The sequence below is a fragment of the Telmatherina bonti genome (assembly GCF_933228915.1).
Source record: "Telmatherina bonti genome assembly, chromosome: 6".
Classification (NCBI taxonomy): Eukaryota; Metazoa; Chordata; class Actinopteri; order Atheriniformes; family Telmatherinidae; genus Telmatherina; species Telmatherina bonti.
The window spans coordinates 13,996,590-14,015,970 of NC_136624.1; the positions used below are offsets into that span (position 1 = coordinate 13,996,590).

General features: G+C 42.7%; 1 protein-coding gene across 1 annotated transcript in view; it reads left to right on the forward strand.

The window, feature by feature from the left end:
- The window catches only part of uqcc1 (ubiquinol-cytochrome c reductase complex assembly factor 1), a 36,982-nt gene extending 18,006 nt beyond the window's left edge, over positions 1 to 18,976 (forward strand). Inside the window, exons 6-9 of the mRNA XM_079241909.1 lie at positions 312 to 420; positions 17,121 to 17,198; positions 17,281 to 17,394; positions 17,742 to 18,976. Coding sequence (XP_079098035.1) covers positions 312 to 420; positions 17,121 to 17,198; positions 17,281 to 17,394; positions 17,742 to 17,876 — 436 coding nt within the window. The 3' untranslated portion in view covers positions 17,877 to 18,976. The remainder of the gene's footprint in view (positions 1 to 311; positions 421 to 17,120; positions 17,199 to 17,280; positions 17,395 to 17,741) is intronic.
- The last annotated feature ends 405 nt before the right edge of the window (positions 18,977 to 19,381 follow it).

Below are 19,381 nucleotides of genomic sequence, written 5' to 3' on the forward strand. Positions count from 1 at the left end.
CCCAGCATGGATGAAGTTTTGTGACATAACCGGGTCGATTGTTCATTGTATATAAAGACACAGCCACATACCACAGATGACTTAAATATTAATGAGGGAGCACTGGTTTATTTTGAGGATCCACTCTGACATGAACATGATGGAGACATCGGACTTGGCTTCATGGGCAGATAAGACTTGGTCCTGTATAGTGTGGTCAGACTGGGAGGAGGGGACAAGCTGAGCATTCCCAGACGAAGACAGATTTTTCACAGTGATCGATGCCTGTGATTACATCCTCTCCCTGTTTGTTCTCTTGTTCATCCCTGCAGGATGTGTTTGGTGAGGATGCGGCAGGAGGGCAGAGAAGGGAAGTACATGTGCCGATACATCGTCCACTCCATGTGGGAGGACGTAGAGCAGAGGAGCAAAATCATGGGGGTGAGTTGGGTCTATATTTATGTGTGCGTTTGTTTGCACCTTCTTGATCAGTGGGATTAAAACCAGCGGATCGTATATCTGCATTTCCACCGTCAAAACATACTGAACATGCATAACGCTGCATGTATATCCTGTGGGAAGCATGCCTACAGTGACACATGTGGTTAGTACTTCCTAAATATAGCACCTTTAACCTGCAGACTGCTTGTATCATGTGACAGTAATTCCATCTAACAGGGACAGAGTTCAATGTCGCTGCTGGAGGCATCTTTCACTGTCTTCAGGACAAAAACATTGTCCAGGACTTTGTGAATACATTTCCTAAAGCTGACATTTTGAATTTCACTCAGTTTATATTCAATAACCAATCTAATTCTCTGTTACATGTTTAAACTTTAAACGTTGGATGCAGTTACAGACAAAAAGAAAGAGATAAATCCAGATTGAGATCCTTTTTCATGATCAAAATACTGTTGTTGTTTTTTTTTGTTTTTTTTTAAGTTATTGTTTTAGAAATGTTATAAGCAGTTTGAGTGCTGTAAATGTTACCACACAATCTTCTCAATCACACACACCGTGTTTCATGGGCATCTGGCTGCAGCACGGTGTAATGTGTTATCTGCACCACAAGGTGACAGTATACGGCGAGTTGCTGTGAAACAACAGATCGGAACTTTTTCAGGCGCCGTGTTGCTGTGAAGTTGGATGTTAAAGGTATTAGGGCTGTGACGACATGCTTTTGTCCCGATTCGATTCTGATGTTTTTGGGTGCCGATTCGATTTAAATTGCGATTCTCACAATTCTTTGATATTGCTCATTTTTGTTGATTAAAAACAAAATAAATGTATAAAACTTTTTGCTCGTTATTTTTCTTGATTTCAGTTAGAAAAAGCAACACAGTAGCCAAATCATCATTCTGCTGCTATGATGCCCAAGAAGAAAAGTAACAAGATCAATAAAAATAACAAAAAATTTATAATGGATTATTTTTATTCATTTGAAAAAAATCTATTTTTAACAGAAAAATCTATTTTAAGATTGTGAAGCAAGAAAATCACGATTTTTGATTTTTCGATTCGATTTTCCCACCCCTAAAAAGTATAGAAATATGACTCCAGCAGTTACAGCCATCATGCAGTTCAGCCTCCCTTCTGCTCCACCTTGTTCATTATCTCTGAAGTCTGCCATGGAAATCCAGATTCCATAAACATCGTGGTTAGGATGGATTCACGTCGTTCTTGTTTCATAGGCAGCTTTGTTGAAAAAAATCTGGATTCAGGTTGAGCAGAGTCGAGTATTTTGACGTGTTACATAAGACACAACAAGACAACATTTTCTGATTATCTGGCTGTCCCGCGTGTGTGGACAGGATGACGCTTTCTGACTCACAGAATCAGATTGTGCCACTTTAACTTCTGTTTCCATGGCAATGGCAGATGTGGGCTGGCTGATTGAAACTTTACTGAAGAACGAAGCATCGCAGCAGTTTACGGAGGAGACTGGCCTGTAAAAACAATGCAACAAAACCTTGGGGGTGGGAGTTAGAGCTCCCTCTTCTGGTTTGGCTTCGTACAGCATTTCATTCATGTTTTTAAATGTTTCACGTGGATATGTTCATCTGAGGATTGACGTTGATACACCTACAAGGCAAGTTTCCGTGCCAACCATAGACCGTTGAAAGATGGACGGAGCCTCTGGTGGTTAAAAGTGAAGCCTATGTGGAAGTGCATAAAACTAAACAGAGCAAATCCCCAGAGACTCCCATGTTAAAAAGACCATTTCACAGCAGAAATAAACACGTTTACAGAAAAGTTTAAAAATCCATTTCTGGTTTAATAGGTCAGGTTTACCTTCATGACAACTGTGGGGGAAGAGAATTTTTTTCTAGCTTGTCTGTTTAAAAGTAATTTAATCTCGAAGTTCGACATATTCAGGGGTGTGTCCTTTTGATTGACAGGTACCGATCTCTCGCTTCAAGTTAGAAGAACGTAGAACAACCGTGATTTTTAGCCAGTTAACAACGTGACTTAGCTTTAGCCCGCTTACCTCCGTTAGCTGGTTATCTCCTGTTATCTCCGGGTTAGCTCTTAGCAACAGAAAGCTCGGAGTTTGCTCGATGTCAATCATCCACCATGACACTCACAGCCCCCCTCTCAGCTCCACCTTTTTGCCCATATATGTATTTTCTGGGCGAGATGACGCGCATGCCCCTGCCAAGATGGCGATGGTAGGAACCGCCCACTGAGCTTCAATTCAGCTCTTCAGAAACCTATGGGTGACGTCACGGAGGCTACGTCCAACTTTTTATATACAGTCTATGGTGCCAGCGGAGGCTTACATGCTGCAAATGGAAGAAATTTAACTAAATATGATACTGTCAACAAAAATGTCACAAAAATATAAATATTCATGAGCGTCAAAAGGCACTCCAAGTCGTAGCAAGGAGAGGCGGTGCTCACCTGAGCTTTCCCACATCCTGGAATACTAAACCTGCTGTGTAAGTTACCGATTTTATTTGAGGACAAAAAGGGAAAAATGTAATCAAGTTCTAGGAGGTTTTTATAGGATCAAGATCAATGACTAGAGAAAAGTTACGCGCTTCTTTTCAACCTGATGCTCTTGAATGCATCATCAGCCAGGTTTCCTGTAGTGTAGTCAGGAAGGTTGACTTCATCTTGCAGACTCGCCTGCAAACATCCATCTCAGTAGGCCGACACCTCTGTTCCTGCTGCTCGCTTTGTCTCGCATCGCCTGATCTGACCGTGTCTGATCTTCTCTGATTCTGGTTTGTTTGAGGTGCTTCTGTGCCGAGTTCCTCCTGGATGCTCTGTCAGACATAAAACAAAATATGGTTTTTATGGATTTCTTTTATTTGGTGCCAAGAAACTTGTTCTGTAAAAACCCAGTTGAAAATGAACTAAAATAAGTTAATAAAAACAGAAAAAGTGTTGCCAACAAAAGGAAAATGAATGAAGGTCATAAGTGTAAGATTGTCTTTTGTTTTTTGGATGTGAATGTTTACATTGCTTCCCTGAGTGTTTTTCTGCTTTAAACTGGATGAATGTCATCGTTTTACCATGAAAACAATGACAGTGTTGCTCCGGAATCGCTTTCTGTATTTTCCACAGCAACTCCGTTTCCTCATCAGCGTCTCTGTGACCTTAAACCACCACAAACATGAGGCGACAACGTTCAGGCTGAACGTCGTCCCCTTAAATAAGTCTTCATCATTTTAGAAACGGTGTATTAGGTTTAAGCCATCAGTTTCTACGTACGGTGCATGTTTTGTTTATATAAAGTTTACATCAGAATAATTCTGCCAACTAGCAGGAAGTGCAGCCAGATCCCCGGAGAGTCGGGCTGGCTGCCGTCGCCGTGGCTACAGAGTTGGTCCTCTATTCTCTGTCAGTGGAGCAGCTCCAGGAAGTGTTGCTCATTGACATCATGCTCTGATGTTTGGCCTCTGCTCACGTCCAGCTTTCAGAAAGACTTTGTCCCACTGCAGCGCTGATTAGTCCAGATCCGACTCCCACTGCTTCCGCACCGGAAAACCGTCCCTAATTCCACTTGTCTTCTTACGCATTCTTCATGAGATGTGACAGAGTTTTGATGCTTTGCAGTCGCTTTAAAAAAAAAGAAAAGAAAAAAAGAGTGAAGCTAAAAACCCGTCTCTGTGGTGAGGCGTGTTGCTCGTGTGTGTGCACGCGTTGCTTCAGCATGTGACAGTTGTTCAGGTGTTTTCACAGCTGCATGTGTGAACTCCTGAATCATACATGAACTCACACACACCCTGACTGCATGCGTGACGACTTTCAAAATGTTGTCAAACTCTTTTAATACAACTTTAGGCTTCCAAACAGTTTCCCTTCAAGTCGTTTGCTGACCTCTGAGCAAGGCAGCGTTCTCTCTGGAGGTTGGAGGTAAAACCAGTTTAAAGTCTTCGGTGTCACTGGAGGTTGCCTAATGTTTTTTGTTTGGACAATTTGAAAAGTGAACTAAGCAGATGTACATGCTAGTTTTTCATGAGTGTGTTTACAAACACAGCTGAGAACTGCAGTTTTCAGTTCAGACCAGAGAAGCAAGTGGAAAATGAACCTGCAGCTAATTTTCTGATTAAATATTACCTGCAGTCAGCAGCTGGTAATAACCAGAACAAACTAAATCAGCTCTGCTTTCCATCACTGCTCCAAGCCTCACGTCCATTAGCAAGAGAAAGATAATCTGTTACACACTTACCCGTTAAATCTAATGGGAAAGTGTGTCCAAACATTTGACATGATGACGATGATGTCAGGGTGATCCATGTTGACGGTGTGGTGGGACCATCGGTGATCGTGAGCTGGTTGATGTGCAGGCTGGATGGCATGTTGGGCAGATTCACACCTTTCTGATCCACACATCCACTCGTTCATCAACTGGTTTAGTTGCTATGAACACGCACACGCCAGCAACAGCAGATAGACTGGAGGATTGATTTATAAATAATGAATGCATTTTAACATTGGAACACAGTATCTTGGACATTTTGGATTTCGTTTTCTATTTTTCCGCATTTCCTCAGCCTGAGTGTGGGACTTTCAACTGCAGTGTTTTTCCAAGTCAGAGCGGTGATTGGAGTCGCTCTTCGGTTTCATGTTAATTGTGATGAAGAGGAGGAAAAACTCATTTTCTCCACATTCATAATCTCCTTTCAAACCAAAGCAACGAGCTCGCCTCACCGCCATCCTGCAGACTGATGGATTTATGTTGAGTTTTATCCTCACGTTTGGATCCGCTTCTCATTATTTTTATAATGATGAATATAATGCTTATAATGATTTTTACTTAAAAGAACAGACACAGCTTTGTATGGAATCTTAACAGCTTTTTCCTCTGACAAACGGCGGCTTCAGTTTGGTCCTAAACTGATGAATCTAGTAAGAAAAGGTTTTGCTCCCCTGTAGACGAACCCTAACTTTAATCCTCCACTCAGTTTTATTCCAGTTTCACTTTGTTTACTGGGAAACGGCTTCACAGCGGAATCGGCATCAAATAGGGGTGGGAAAATCAATTAGAAAAATCAGAATTTTTTTACCTCACAATTTAAATTTTTTTTTATTTTTTTTTTTTTAAATAAATCTTTTTTTTTTTTTTCTCAAATAAATAAAATCCATTATAAAATTTTTGTCATTTTTATTGTTTTTATTGACCTTTTTACTTGTCTTCTAGGGCTTTATAGCAGCAGAATGATGATCTGGCTTATTGTGTTTTTTCCTCATTGAAATCAAGAAAAATGATGTGCAAAAAAAAAAAAAAAGTTTGATACATTTTTTCTTTGTTTTTAATTTACAAATATTAGCAATATCAAAGAATTGTGAGAATCGCAATTTATATCGAATCGGCACCCAAAAAGTCGGAATTGAATCGAATCGAATCGGGACAAAAGCGTGTCATCACAGCCCTAGCATCAAATATTCAGAGATTCATGTTTTCCAGATGATTTCTTAAAGAAGCTTTTTTCTTTTGATTGTGTGATTTCCTCAATTCATTTGTACAAACTAGCATTGTTTTGTTTTTTTCCACCATTTTTTCCGTTTTATCTGAAGTCGTGGAGGCTGGTGTTAGATGTCGTTGGTACTCCTAGCTTAGATGCTGCAGTTTCGCTGTGTCATGCTTCATCTGGACTTCGCCCTTCCATAATGAGTTGTTTGATCCATGTCTGACTTTTTACAAGCAAAAATGTTTATAATGGGTTATTGTTATTTGAAAAAATAATCAATTTTTTTTTTAAACAAAAAATATCTTTTTTAAAATTGTGGAGCAATTTTCGGTTCGATTCCCCACCCCTTTTGTTTAAGCTGTTTTAAATCAACAATTCAGATCAAAACAAAACTAAAAACCAGTTTTCAGTATAAACCATCCGGGACTAACTTTACGAACACGCCCAAAATAATTTTATCAGACTAAAATGTTAGCCTGCTAGCATGTGTTAGCTGGCTAACATCAAAAGCCCAGATTAAAAGTATTTAAATCCTTATATTTAATATATAATAAAATATGTATTTAATATATAATACATATTAATATATATATATATATATATATATATATACACTATTCACAAAAAGTTGGGGATATTCAGCTTTTGGGTGAAATTTCACAACAAGCCTAAAATGCATTCAAACCTGTACAGGTGAACTTAATGTGATCTTCTCTAAGCTTTTAAATGCACATGTCCAACTGTTAAATGTTTCAATAAATTTTGCACAAGTTGCTGTTCTCTAACAAAACATTATTTTACATAAACTCAACAACAAACAGATGTGAAAATAAAGAACAGCACTAAGTATCAAGCTTTGAATCCATTAAGCTCCTCTTGACAAAGCAAATTCTTTCAGCATAAAGCAGCAGCCAGACAGGAGAAATATAAATACATAAAATAAAGCAGATTTACATGTAACAATGTGGTGAATAAATAAACAACAGATTCAGTGATGAGTGGCATATACACTACTCACAAAAAGTTGGGGATATTCAGCTTTTGGGTGAAATTTCACAACAAGCCTAAAATGCATTCAAACCTGTACAGGTGAACTTAATGTGATCTTCTCTAAGCTTTTAAATGCACCTGTCCAACTGTTAAATGTTTCAATAAATTTTGCACAAGTTGCTGTTCTCTAACAAGGAGCTTAACGGCAAAAATCACGGCAGGTGTGTGATCCTTGAATTGACCAATAAATGTCCTGGTTCAATTAGAGCTGGTGTTTAAACAGTTGTCCTCATCATGCTGTTCACATTTTGACATCATGAGACCAAGACGACACACAGGCCTAATTTCATCTTCATGGACGACAATGCTCCTGCTCATCGAGGCCGCATCATCAGGGAACGGCTGTTGGAGACTGGTGTACCTCAAATGGAATGGCCTGCACTCTCTCCAGACCTGAATCCCATTGAAAACCTGTGGGATCAGCTGAGCCGTCGTGTAGAGGCTCGAGACCCTGCACCCCAGAACCTCAATGACCTGAAGGCTGCCCTTCAAGAAGAGTGGGATGCCATGCCTCAGCAGGCAATAAGTTGCCTTGTGAACAGCATGAGACGTCGTTGTCAAGCTGTAATTGATGCTCAAGGGCACATGACGAGATATTGAGACGTTCAAATTTTTTGTTGTGGTGTAACTACCATTGTTGTTACCTTTTGTGTTGAATGAATTTTTTGAGATGAGGAAATCAGTAGTGCATCCTTCTACTTAAATGTCTTACTTTTATATTATATCACTGTAGCATGAACATATTGCATTTTCCATAAATTTCACCTGAAAGCCAAATATCCCTAACTTTTTGTGAGTAGTGTGTATGTATATATGTGTGTGTGTGTGTGTGTGTGTGTGTGTGTGTGTGTGTGTGTGTGTGTATATGTGTGTGTGTGTATATGTGTGTGTGTGTGTGTGTGTATATATGTGTATATGTATGTATGTGTGTGTGTGTGTGTGTATATATGTGTATATGTATGTATGTGTGTGTGTGTGTGTGTATATATATTATATATATTATATATTAAAATCCTTTAAAGTAGTGACTGAGCCTTAAAAAATGCTGAGTAGCTGTGAAGCTGTACGGGACATTGATGTTCTCTCAGGTCATTCAGGCGGAGCAGAAGAGGCTCAGTGCAACATTGTAAGCGAACACATACAGCTGGCGAACAGCGCAGCATTCTGCAGTGCTAAGTGATCTAAACGCTGCAGTCAGCCCAACAAGTTTCTAACATCAACACTCTCTCCTCTTCGTTTAGCTTGGTTGCTTTTTTGTTTTGGTTCTGTTGATTTTCTTTGCTAGCCTGTGAAGAAAGTAAAGAATATTGAAATTTCCAAGTGCTGGTGCAGGAGCCAACCAACTGGACCCTGTGAATGATAGCTGATGTATCTGATTCAGCTCCACATGTCAGGCACAGAATGTCAAAACATCATTAATCCTGCCTTCCACACCGTTTTATTTCTTTTTTTTTTTTTTTTTTTTTTTTTTTTTTTGTCTTGTCCAGCATTTAAGCAAGCAGACTGATGTTCTGGATGCTGTGTTCTGCTGAGCAAATTTATTTTGCCAAGGGGAACTTTTGTAGATGTAATGATCCCCTTGTACTTCTTGATTCTTATTTTATTTTTCAATTTGTTTTGGATAATAGCTTGTATTACAGAGTTTATGCTGCTGGACCCGACCGGAAAGGACAGGAAAGGGGCAGAAAGAGAACAGAAAAGAGAACATAAAAAAACAAAAAAAAAAAACAAAAGAAAGAGATCAATGCATACATGTATATGCACATACATACCCACCTACATATATATGTATATACACTCGCACATACATTATATATATACATATATACATACATACATACATATACACATACATACACATGCATACACACACATGTACACATACATGCATACATAAAGATAGATATACATACATACATATACACATACATACACATGCATACACACACATGTACACATGCATGCATACATAAAGATAGATATACATACATACATATACACATACATACACACACATATATATATATATATATATATATATATATACATATATACACATATACATACTCATACATACACATACATATACACATACACATACACACACATACACATACACTCACACATATGCATACATATATACATATCCATACACATACATACATACACATACACATAAGTACACACACATACCCACCCACACACATAAATATATACACCCACACAAGCCAACTCTAGATTCGTGGAGAACAAAACCGTTGACAATCATGAGAACCAGAAACTAGCAAGTTAAGTCAAAAAGACAGAAAGAGAGGCACCTGCTGTTAGTGAATAAACTTGCTGGATGACTCAGTGACTGTGACACATGCAGAACATTCATGCAGAACATTCAGAGTGGAACGTGTTTAGAGAAGAGTGATCATGCCAATGTGACCCCGCCCGCCTACAGCTAGAGGAAGGCCAGGAGAACCCAGAGACCCGGGTAACCGACAGTCACCCCCAGGTACAGATCCCAACCCCCCCACTCCAGAGCCAGCCATGCATCTGCCCAGGAGGTGGCGAAGGAGGTGCCCAACCAGAGTCCCCCGCAGTCAGGGGGAACAGGCCCCAGCAGGCCCAGGCCGGCAAGGGCCGATCCCGCCGGGCACCGGCCACCTAGGGCAGACAGAGCGCAGGCCCCAGGGCCCCAAGAGCCCGTGAGCAGCCCCCCGCTCCCGCAGGCAGAGGGCACAGCCCACACCGACGGAGGACCAGGATCCCCAGACCGCCACCCAGCGGCAGCCAGGTCGCACCCCAGCGCACCAGCCGCGCCCCCGGGTACAGGACACCACCCCCCCACCACCAAACCACACACACATATACATGCATACCCCCCCCCCCCAACACGCACTCCCCCTCACACATATACATGCATACCCCCCCCCCCCCCCCAAACACGCACTCCCCTCTCAACCCCCATCCACACAACCCTCTGCAATCCATCACATATACAACCCCACCCCACCTCTACTCACTCACCCATACCAAGTCACACGAACCCCAATCGCCCCCGCCCCCACACACGCTCACCCCCCCCCCCACACACACGCTCACACCCCGCCACCCCATCCCTCTACTTCTACCCAACCACACATGCCCCACCAAACACCCCTCCACCACCCATAGCCCCCCTCCAAACTTCACCCTCACTCACACATCCCATTCCGCATATACACCCCCCCCTACACACACACACACACCCCCTCACTCCTCCAACACAGGCACACCCCAATACAACCCACGCGCCAACATACCCCTCCACACACACATCTACTCATCCTCACACATCCCTATCCCCTACCCACCTATATCCCCAACCCTAATCCCCCCCCCAGCCATCCCACCATCCATCTGTAACCCCATACACCCACTCCCACACATCCTCACCTCACCCCTCCATCATGTCCCATGTGAGATACCTCAGAGGGGGCAGAGGACAGGATGGCCCCGATCAGGGCCCCCATAATTACCGCCCACCACTCCCAGCGTCCCCCCCCACCACCCCACAGATGCAGCCGACCCAGCACCCCCCCAGGGCCGGCGACAACCCTCCTACAGCCAGGCCAGCCCAGACTTAGGCCTAATGGACGGCACTCTTCCCCCACCCGTACCCCCCCCCCCCCAGTAAAGCCCCGAGAGCAGGGGCATGAGAAGACCCTATCGTCCCTGCCTCCCCCCCGCTTATGACTGATTGTGAAGTATGTATTAGTTGCAATTAAAACTGAGGGAAGTGCCACGCGGTGTTGGGAGAGGGACCACCTAAGCAGCCCCGCCCACCATACACTGCATGCTCTTCCCCCTAATCATGTGAGTCGTCAGTGTTTTGGTGTTTTGATGTCTAAGTGTAATTAAAACTGGGAGGTGAGCCGAGGCTGGGTGCAGCGATCAAAACCACCTTGATGGCCTTTCTCACCACCCAGCGCCACGTGCACACCTCCCAATACCCTGCCTGTGTGTGATGGGGAGCGGGGAGGAAGAGGGGTTGAGGGATTTAAGTCTGGAGGAAAGCTCACTTTCCTCCAGAAGGTGAGCCGCCCGCGGCACTGGGCATGCCCCCTACTCCCAGGGCCCCCCAAGGACCAGGACAAGCCGGGGACAGCCATCCCCGTAACCAGAGCCTTCGGCGACTCTAACCAGAGAGTCATCACCGACCCAAGAGGGGACCAACTCACCACATGCAGAAGGGGGGCACGAGGACAAAGAGGAGGCGGGGCGGCAGAAGGGGAATCCCAGACCGATTGTCCACCGCCCCCTCACTCACAGAGGACACCCCCACCTGGGGACATGAAGTCCCCCCTTGTCCACACATCGGCACTTCACACTGTCTCAGCACACACCTACAGCCACACACACACACACACACTTCCAGACACATTCAGGTCCACCCAGCCACCTGTTCAGCCCACCCTTAAAACCATCCTCCTGACCCCCACGTCACATCCAAATCTCCCCCACTCCCATCCATCATATCTACACTTATCCACCAACCTACCACACACATGCACCACCCACTCCCCCATACATACACCCCTGCCCCCCCCCCCCCCCCCCCCCCCCCCCCCCCCCACACACCCGTATACATGCACCACCGCCACTCCCCACATACACGCATCACCCCACTCCCCTACACACACGGCACTACCCCCCCCCCACAGACACCACGACACCCCCCCCACACACGCATCATCACACTTCCCCACCCACACACATCCACATACCTATGTACCGCCACCAGTCCTCAACGCACACCCCCTACACACATCCCTCCATACACACTCACATCCCATCCACACTATCAAACACCCCCCACTCAACAAGTCCCAGGGTCGCAACCAGGCACCAGAGCACGTACCTGCCCGCCGCCGCAGCGGCAGGTCCAGGTCAGCCCAGCCCCCCCCCCGGCACAAGCCGACCCCCCACCCCCAAGAGACAGGGGACAACCCCGGGCACCGGAGCCCGGGACCCCGCCCAGCCCACCCCACGGCGGCACAGGCGCCCGTTACGGAGTCACGCCCGCCAACCCATCCCCCGCCAGCGACCTCGCCCCGCCGCTGCGCGGCAACTCCAGCCGCTGGCCCATCCAGGTCCACAGTAGGGCTAGAAACCTAGCCACTCCAGCAATGGAGCAGTCAAAATCCCCCCCCCAGGAGCCCACCACAGACCCACAGCCCCCAGAGAACCCCAACCAGCCACCAACCCCGAGCGCAATAAGGTCACATTCTCCCCCCATACTAAGTGATGGAGCTGATCACAGGGGACCAGAGGGAATAAAGTTCAGCTGACTGATCTCTTGAGGAGGCAGACATCATCTCGACACTGATGTGATCTAATAAGAGATTTCTGAACTGCTGGATACACAGACTTTGTTTGCTTTTCCAGTTTAGAAGGATAGTTTTCTTTGCGATACATAAACTGGTGAGGATTAAGTTTGCAGAATTAAATTCTATGTTAATTTCACCCAAGTAACCCAGTAGGCCCAGTTTGGGGTTTGTAGGGATGTTACATTTGAAGCAATTTGACAGATCTTTACATACCTGAAACCAGAATTCCTGGACAGGTGGGCAAGACCACAAAGCATGGTAGTAGCTGTCAGTCGTGTTGCCAGTGCAGTGTGGACAGATGTTTGATTGTGACAGACCCATCCTGAACATCCTGTGTCCTGTATAATGAGTTCTATGCAGAATTTTAAATTGTATTAGTTGCATGTTTGAATTCTTAGTCATTGTAAATGTATTTGAACAGATTTGTGACCATTCATTTTGGTCAAAGTTACTGGATAGGTCTGCTTCCCATTTAGAAGTTGGGAGACATATGGAATCGTCTAGCTTTGATAGTAATCTATATATTTTGGATAACAGTTTCGGGGCATTGAGATTTAAGAATTCTGCAGCCCTGATAGGTAGCTGCAAGTTTAATTGATCAGGGGTGTATTTCTTACCTATAATAGATTTAAGTTGGTGGTATTCTAAGAATTTTGTGCTGCTGATTTCATATCGTGAAGTAATTGTATCAAAAGGGAGAAAGTTCCCATTTTCTATTAAATGTTCTAACTGTTTTATTCCTTTATTCTTCCACTGAGGGAAGTTTATCATTTTCCGGTTTTGCTGGATGTCGGGATTGTTCCAAATAGGTGTAAGTTTGCATGGAATAAGCAAGGATTTGGTTAGTTTAAGAAATTCCCACCAGGCCATTAGTGAGGAGCTGATATTAATGCTTTTAAAGCATTTTTGGCGTTTGACAGCTGTGCTGATAAATGGCAGGTCTGAAATTGCCATATCCTCACACATAGCTTCTTCTATATTAAGCCATGGTTCATCTAGATAGCTAGGTTTAAGCCATTTAGAGATGTATTGTAGTCTATTGCTTATAAAGTAATTTTGGAAATTAGGCAAGTCTAAGCCACCGCTATCTTTAGTCTTCTGGAGTATTTTTAGACTAATCCGTGGTGGTTTGTCTTTCCAGAGAAATCTAGTAACATTAGAGTCCAGCGATTTAAACCAGGTGGAGGGAGGTTTAATGGGGATCATTGAAAACAGATAATTGATTTTAGGTAGAATCATCATTTTTATAGTTGCAACTCTTCCCATTAGTGATATGGGTAAAGATTTCCACCGTGTGAGATCGTCCTCAACTGTTTTTAGTAGAGGGACATAATTTAGCTTTATAAGGTCTGACAGTCTGGGTGAGATGTTTATTCCCAAGTATCTAATATCTCCTGACTGTAAAGCAGTGTCAGGAGTATTATGGAAGGGACAGTTGATGGGTAGAACGGTGGTTTTAGACCAATTAATGGAATATTCAGAAATTGATGAGAATTTATTGATGAGTGCGATTGTCTGACAGATGGATGATTGTGAATTTTGAAGGAAAAGTAATACATCATCAGCATAAAGACTGGTCTTATGCTCCATATTTCTACAGTTAATGCCTTTAATGTCTTTGTTTTGTCTAATGCTAGCTGCTAAGGGTTCAATAAAGATTGCAAAAAGTGAGGGGAGAGTGGACAGCCTTGTCTGGTGCCTCTCTGCAATCTGAAGCTGTGAGAAGTTTGATCATTTGTCCTGACGCATGCATTTGGATTGCTATACAGTATCTTTATCCAGTCGATAAACGATGAGCCAAACCCGAATTTTCTTAATGTTGCAAATAAGAATTTCCAGTTCACCCTGTCAAATGCTTTTTCAGCATCTAGAGAGATTATTGTAGTTTCCAGGTTATGTATGGTGGCATAATCAATTAGATTTATTAGTCTGCGCGTATTAGTGGTGGAATGTCGTCCCTTGATAAATCCTGTTTGATCAGGATGTATGATAAGTGGAGTTATTTTTTCTAGTCTTGTAGCAAGCACTTTACTGATTATTTTAAGATCTACGTTCATTAGTGATATTGGACGATAACTAGATGGGAGTTTGGGGTCTTTTCCTGGTTTTAGTATTACTGTAATACTAGCCAAATTCATGTTTTGAGATATTCGACCTTTTTCCTTAATTTCTGAAGCCATTTTATAAAAAGTGGGTGCTAGTATAGACCAAAATTCTTTATAATATTCAACTGGGAAACCGTCTGGTCCTGGAGCTTTATTGCTGGGCATGTGTTTTAAAGCTTCATGTAGTTCCCCTACTGAAATGGGTGCGTCCAAAACCATTTCCTGATCCTGTTGTAACTTTGGAAGATTGAGGTAGCTGAGAAATTCCTCAATGCTGTTGTCTGATGGATCTGTTTCTGAGGAATATAATGTTTTATAGAAATCCCTAAATGTGTCATTTATTCCATCAAGATCATGGAGGATATTTCCTCTTGAATCTTTAACAGAGGAGATGGTTGTTTTCTCCTTGTTTGCTTTTAATTGATTTGCGAGAAATCTTCCAGATTTGTTGCTATGTTCAAAATTCTCTAAGCGAAGTCTTTGTAGCAAAAACTGGGTTTTTTGGTTAATTATTTCATTCAGCTCTAGTTTAGCCTTTCTTATGTGATTCAGCACTTGCTCTTCTGGAGAAGCCTTGTAGGCATCTTCTAGTGATTTTATTTTAAGCTCTAGTTCAGATATTTTTGAACTCTCCTTCTTTTTCTTATGTGATGAAAATGAAATTATTTTCCCTCTCATTACTGCTTTTCCTGCCTCCCAAAGAACACAAGCTGATGTTCCTGGTATGTCATTGTTTTCTATATACAAAGACCACTCCCGTTTGAAGTAACTGATAAAATCAGGATCTTTAAGTAATGATGTATTAAGTCTCCATTTGCTATAAGATGGTTTAGTTTTCTTATTCATTAGGGTAAATGATACTGGTGCGTGATCACTGATAGTGATGGAATGGATTTTAGTTTCTGAGATACTGTTCATCATAGAGCTGTTAGTGAGGAAGTAGTCTATTCTGGAGTATGAGTGGTGGACAGATGAAAAGTAAGTGTACTCTCTAGCAGTGAGGTGTTGTGAGCGCCAGACATCACAAAGACCAAAATCCTCCATATATTGTTTAACAACTCTTGCTGACTGCCAGACCCTATGTTTCCCTGCTCCGCCCCCCTTGTCCATCCCAGAGTTTAAGGTCATGTTGAGGTCGCCCCCAATGATAAGTGTATTATCAAGGTGATCATATAGTAAGGAGAAGAAGGAATGAAAAAAGGAGGGGTCATCAGTGTTTGGGCCATAAATATTTGCAATGCATAACTTCATGTTTAGGATAGATAATGTCATTATTATGAATCTTCCACCTGGGTCTAAAATTATATTATTAGCAGTAAAAATGAATTTTCCTGTTTATCAGAATGGCTACTCCTCTTTGTCTTGAGTTGAAGCAGGCCGAGTACACGTGAGGGAACTGTACTGTAGAGAGTACGTTAGCTGTTGTTTTTAATGAATGAGTCTCCTGTAGCAGGACAATGTCTGCCTGTAGATCATTCAATCTGCTAAACACCTTCAACCTCTTCTCCCTGGAACCAGCTCCCCGTATATTCCACGTAACAAACCTCAGGGTGGTCATGCTCAAGCTACTGAAGTGTTTCTATAAAAGTATGTGTGTGTGCAAGCCCACATTAATGCATGCATGCTGCGTGTAGATTGTGTGCGTATATAAATTAATCTGTGTGTACAATGTTCCTATATGTCTGTCCACATGCTTAGAGTGTGTGTGAGAGTTGGGGGTGAGTGTTGATGTGATTAAACGTGCTCTGTGTTGTAGGTGTGTTATGTGCATGACATTTAGTGTCTGTGTCATGTGGATGTACGTGCGTACCCTACCTATTATTGTTGGTATGGCATAATAGAATGAAAGAGCAGTTAGAAAGGAAAGGAGTGAGAAAAGCAAACAACTACACATAAAAAGAAATAGCACAAACAAAAGAGCAAAAACAAAAGCCCTAAAGGGGAGGGGGGGGGGGGGGAGAGGAAAAAAAGGCCAAAAAACAAAAACAGAACAAAACGAAAGCAACAACAACAGCAAATTTACAAAGACTGGCAGTAAATGTACAGTTCTGAATTACCATAATTAATGTGCTTATAGCAGATTAACATGTAAATTTAACAATAATTAGCTGTATGAGTGATAGATATTACCTGAGGTTAGTAGAGCCAGGGGGTGGTATTTTTGTCACGGTAAAGCTGTCCATTGACGAACAATTTGTCCACCGCGATGACTGCACGGGATCCTTCGTCTCTGAGCTTCTTCCGGATGGGAAACAGGACCCTGCGTCTCTCCAGAATCTCTTTGGGAAACTGATTATTTACACTAAAATCGGTCCCGCGGAGTTCCGGACCTCGATCCCTCACCTGCTCTTTCTGCTTGTAGCTCACGAACTTGGCTACAATCGGTCTGGGTCTGCGGCTGTCCAGTCTTTTCCCACCTAAGCGATGAACTCGGTGAAATGAGATGTTCCTCACCGCGTCTTCGGGTAGCTTCAGCTTGGTTTGGATAAAGGATCTGATTGTTTTATTTCTGACAACCTCAAAAAAGGATTTTTTGAATTAACTGTGATGTTAACCAACTTCTCAGGAGCTAAAGATATAAAATCACCTGAATCCTGCTTCAAGCTTCCAACTTCTCCTTCACACATGTTGTTTATATAAATAACTTGTTCATGTTTGAGTTTGTGTTTGAGCTGAACTTGACTGAGATTGTGGTTCTGATGCAGATCGATGCCATCCACAGAAAGGAGGCCCTGAAAGCCATGACTGAAACTTTCTATGCAGCCATTTTTGGATATGATGAGGTGACACACACTTTGAAATCCGTTTACGTTTGGTTTCTCAGGGCAGAAACATCTTCATGACTGAATGATATTTGGTCTGCAGGGAATCCTGTCTGATGACTGCGTGCTGGCTGCAGCTCTGTGGAGGAACCTGTTCAACCGTCAGTGTGAAGACCCTAAACAGCTGGAGCTCATGGTGGAATATGTTCGCAAACAGGTTGGTTTGTCCGTTCTTTAGTGGTTTACACACACCAATGCAACTTATTCTGGTCTACAGACTGCATGTAACCATTAAAACACCTTAATGGTAACATACAGACTTGCTAGTAGGCGATCAGACCCGTTTTTTCCCCTCAAAGCTGCTTTTATTCTTGGTGGCATCAACTTTACAAGGTGCTGAAAACATTCTTCAGAGACTTTCCTTCATATTGACACAAAGCATCACAGTTGCTGCAGATTTGTCAGCTGCACATTCATGATGAGAATCTCCCGTTCCACCGCATCCTAAAGCTGCTCTGTTGGGTAAGACCAGGTAGTGTAAACACACTTTCCTGCTGTGTGCAGATGCAGTTCATCGACGCTCTGGACGGGGAAGACCTGCTGCTCACTGGCGAGGTGAAGTGGCGCCCTCTGGTGGAAGAGAATGCTCAAAGCATCCTGAAGGTGGTCACACCCACGTACAACGACACGGGGCTGTGAGACGACGACGTCCATGTCCTCTTCTTCTCTCCATGACATGTTTTTCTTCTTTGTGACATTTCTGCTCCTCATTGTATAAGATTTGAGGTCTGTCGCTGTAGCTTCTCTTCTGCTCCTGTGCTTCTTCTGTCTTCCTTTCCACGGTTGTGTGTGGAGGTTTGCTCTAAGCAGCTTAGACAGTCAGAGATCATGATTCAGACCTCCATCTTCATCCTCCATCGTCATCCTGTCAGGTTTGAGAGCCTCCACAGAAACTCAGACTGTATTTATATTTCTATTTTTGCCACAAATGCCACTTTGTATTTGTAAAATATGTTGAATACCTCCGCGTTTACCCTCGCCTCCTGCAGACCAGAGACTTCCCTTTCACTGTGTTTAAATAAAGTTTCACCTGGATGGCTGCTGGACTTTTGGCATTTCCAGTTCCCTTCATGCTCTCAGACCTGAACAGGACTTGGACAACATCACTGTTTTTAAAAAGCGAGTTAATAAAGTTCTGTGTAAAAAAAAAAAAAAAAAAAAAAAATTGACTTCTTTTTTTGGGCAAAAACGTGCAAATTATTGACAACAGTGTCGAAGTTGTTCAGGGGCACATTAGGGCTCAGGTTCCATTTCAAAAAGACAGGTAAGTCCAGTTGAGTCCAGGACCAGAGTCCAGTTCAAGTAGCTCTTGAGGACTGGACTTGGGCGCTTAAAGGGTCATTGTGTAAATATCACGCCCATCTAATGTTAACCCATGAAGACCCAACCACGAAAAGATGTAAAGTCCAGTATTTTGAGTATGAGGTTGTTGTTTTTTTTTCTTTATTTATCCCTTTAACAAAATGTAAAATAAAGTACCAAATTTTCTGAGGTTATTTACAATCTTTTTATCATGTGAAAGTTTCATGTTTGTTTTTTATGCTGTATCAGAAATGCTTCGATTGTTTACTTTATTAAGAATTACAGTGCTGGTCCACCTTGTACAAGAAGGTCAACAAGTGCAACAAAGTTTTTCTTCTTAATGAGTCGGCATGTGAACATGCCAGCTAGCATGTTGCCCGCTGGTTTAGCCTACATGATGCTTGTTTGCATTTAAAGTACATGAATAACATTCATCTTCTCCACATTTATAAGATAATTACTTTTTTTTTTTTTTTTTTTTTTTTAAGAAATCCATCCATTGTCTGAGCCTGCTTATTCCAGCTTGGGGATGCTAGAGTCTGTCCCAGCTGCTGCTAATCTCAGTAGAATGTCCCTTGAGGACAAACTTTGCCCAATATCTCGTCATGTGCCACTGTCCTCCAGACTTTCAAGGTCATTGTGCAGAAATTGACAACCTGTTGGGACCAGGTTAATAATTATTTGCGGCTATGCATATCCAGTATAACACATGGTGAGCACAAGCCGATATCACAGCAAGATGTCTGTGCTGAGCAGCCATACTTTTTGGTTTATATTTTGGACCTTTCTTTTGTGGTGTAGAGCATGAAATTGCTAAATTTAAATATTTCATCTCACAAAGA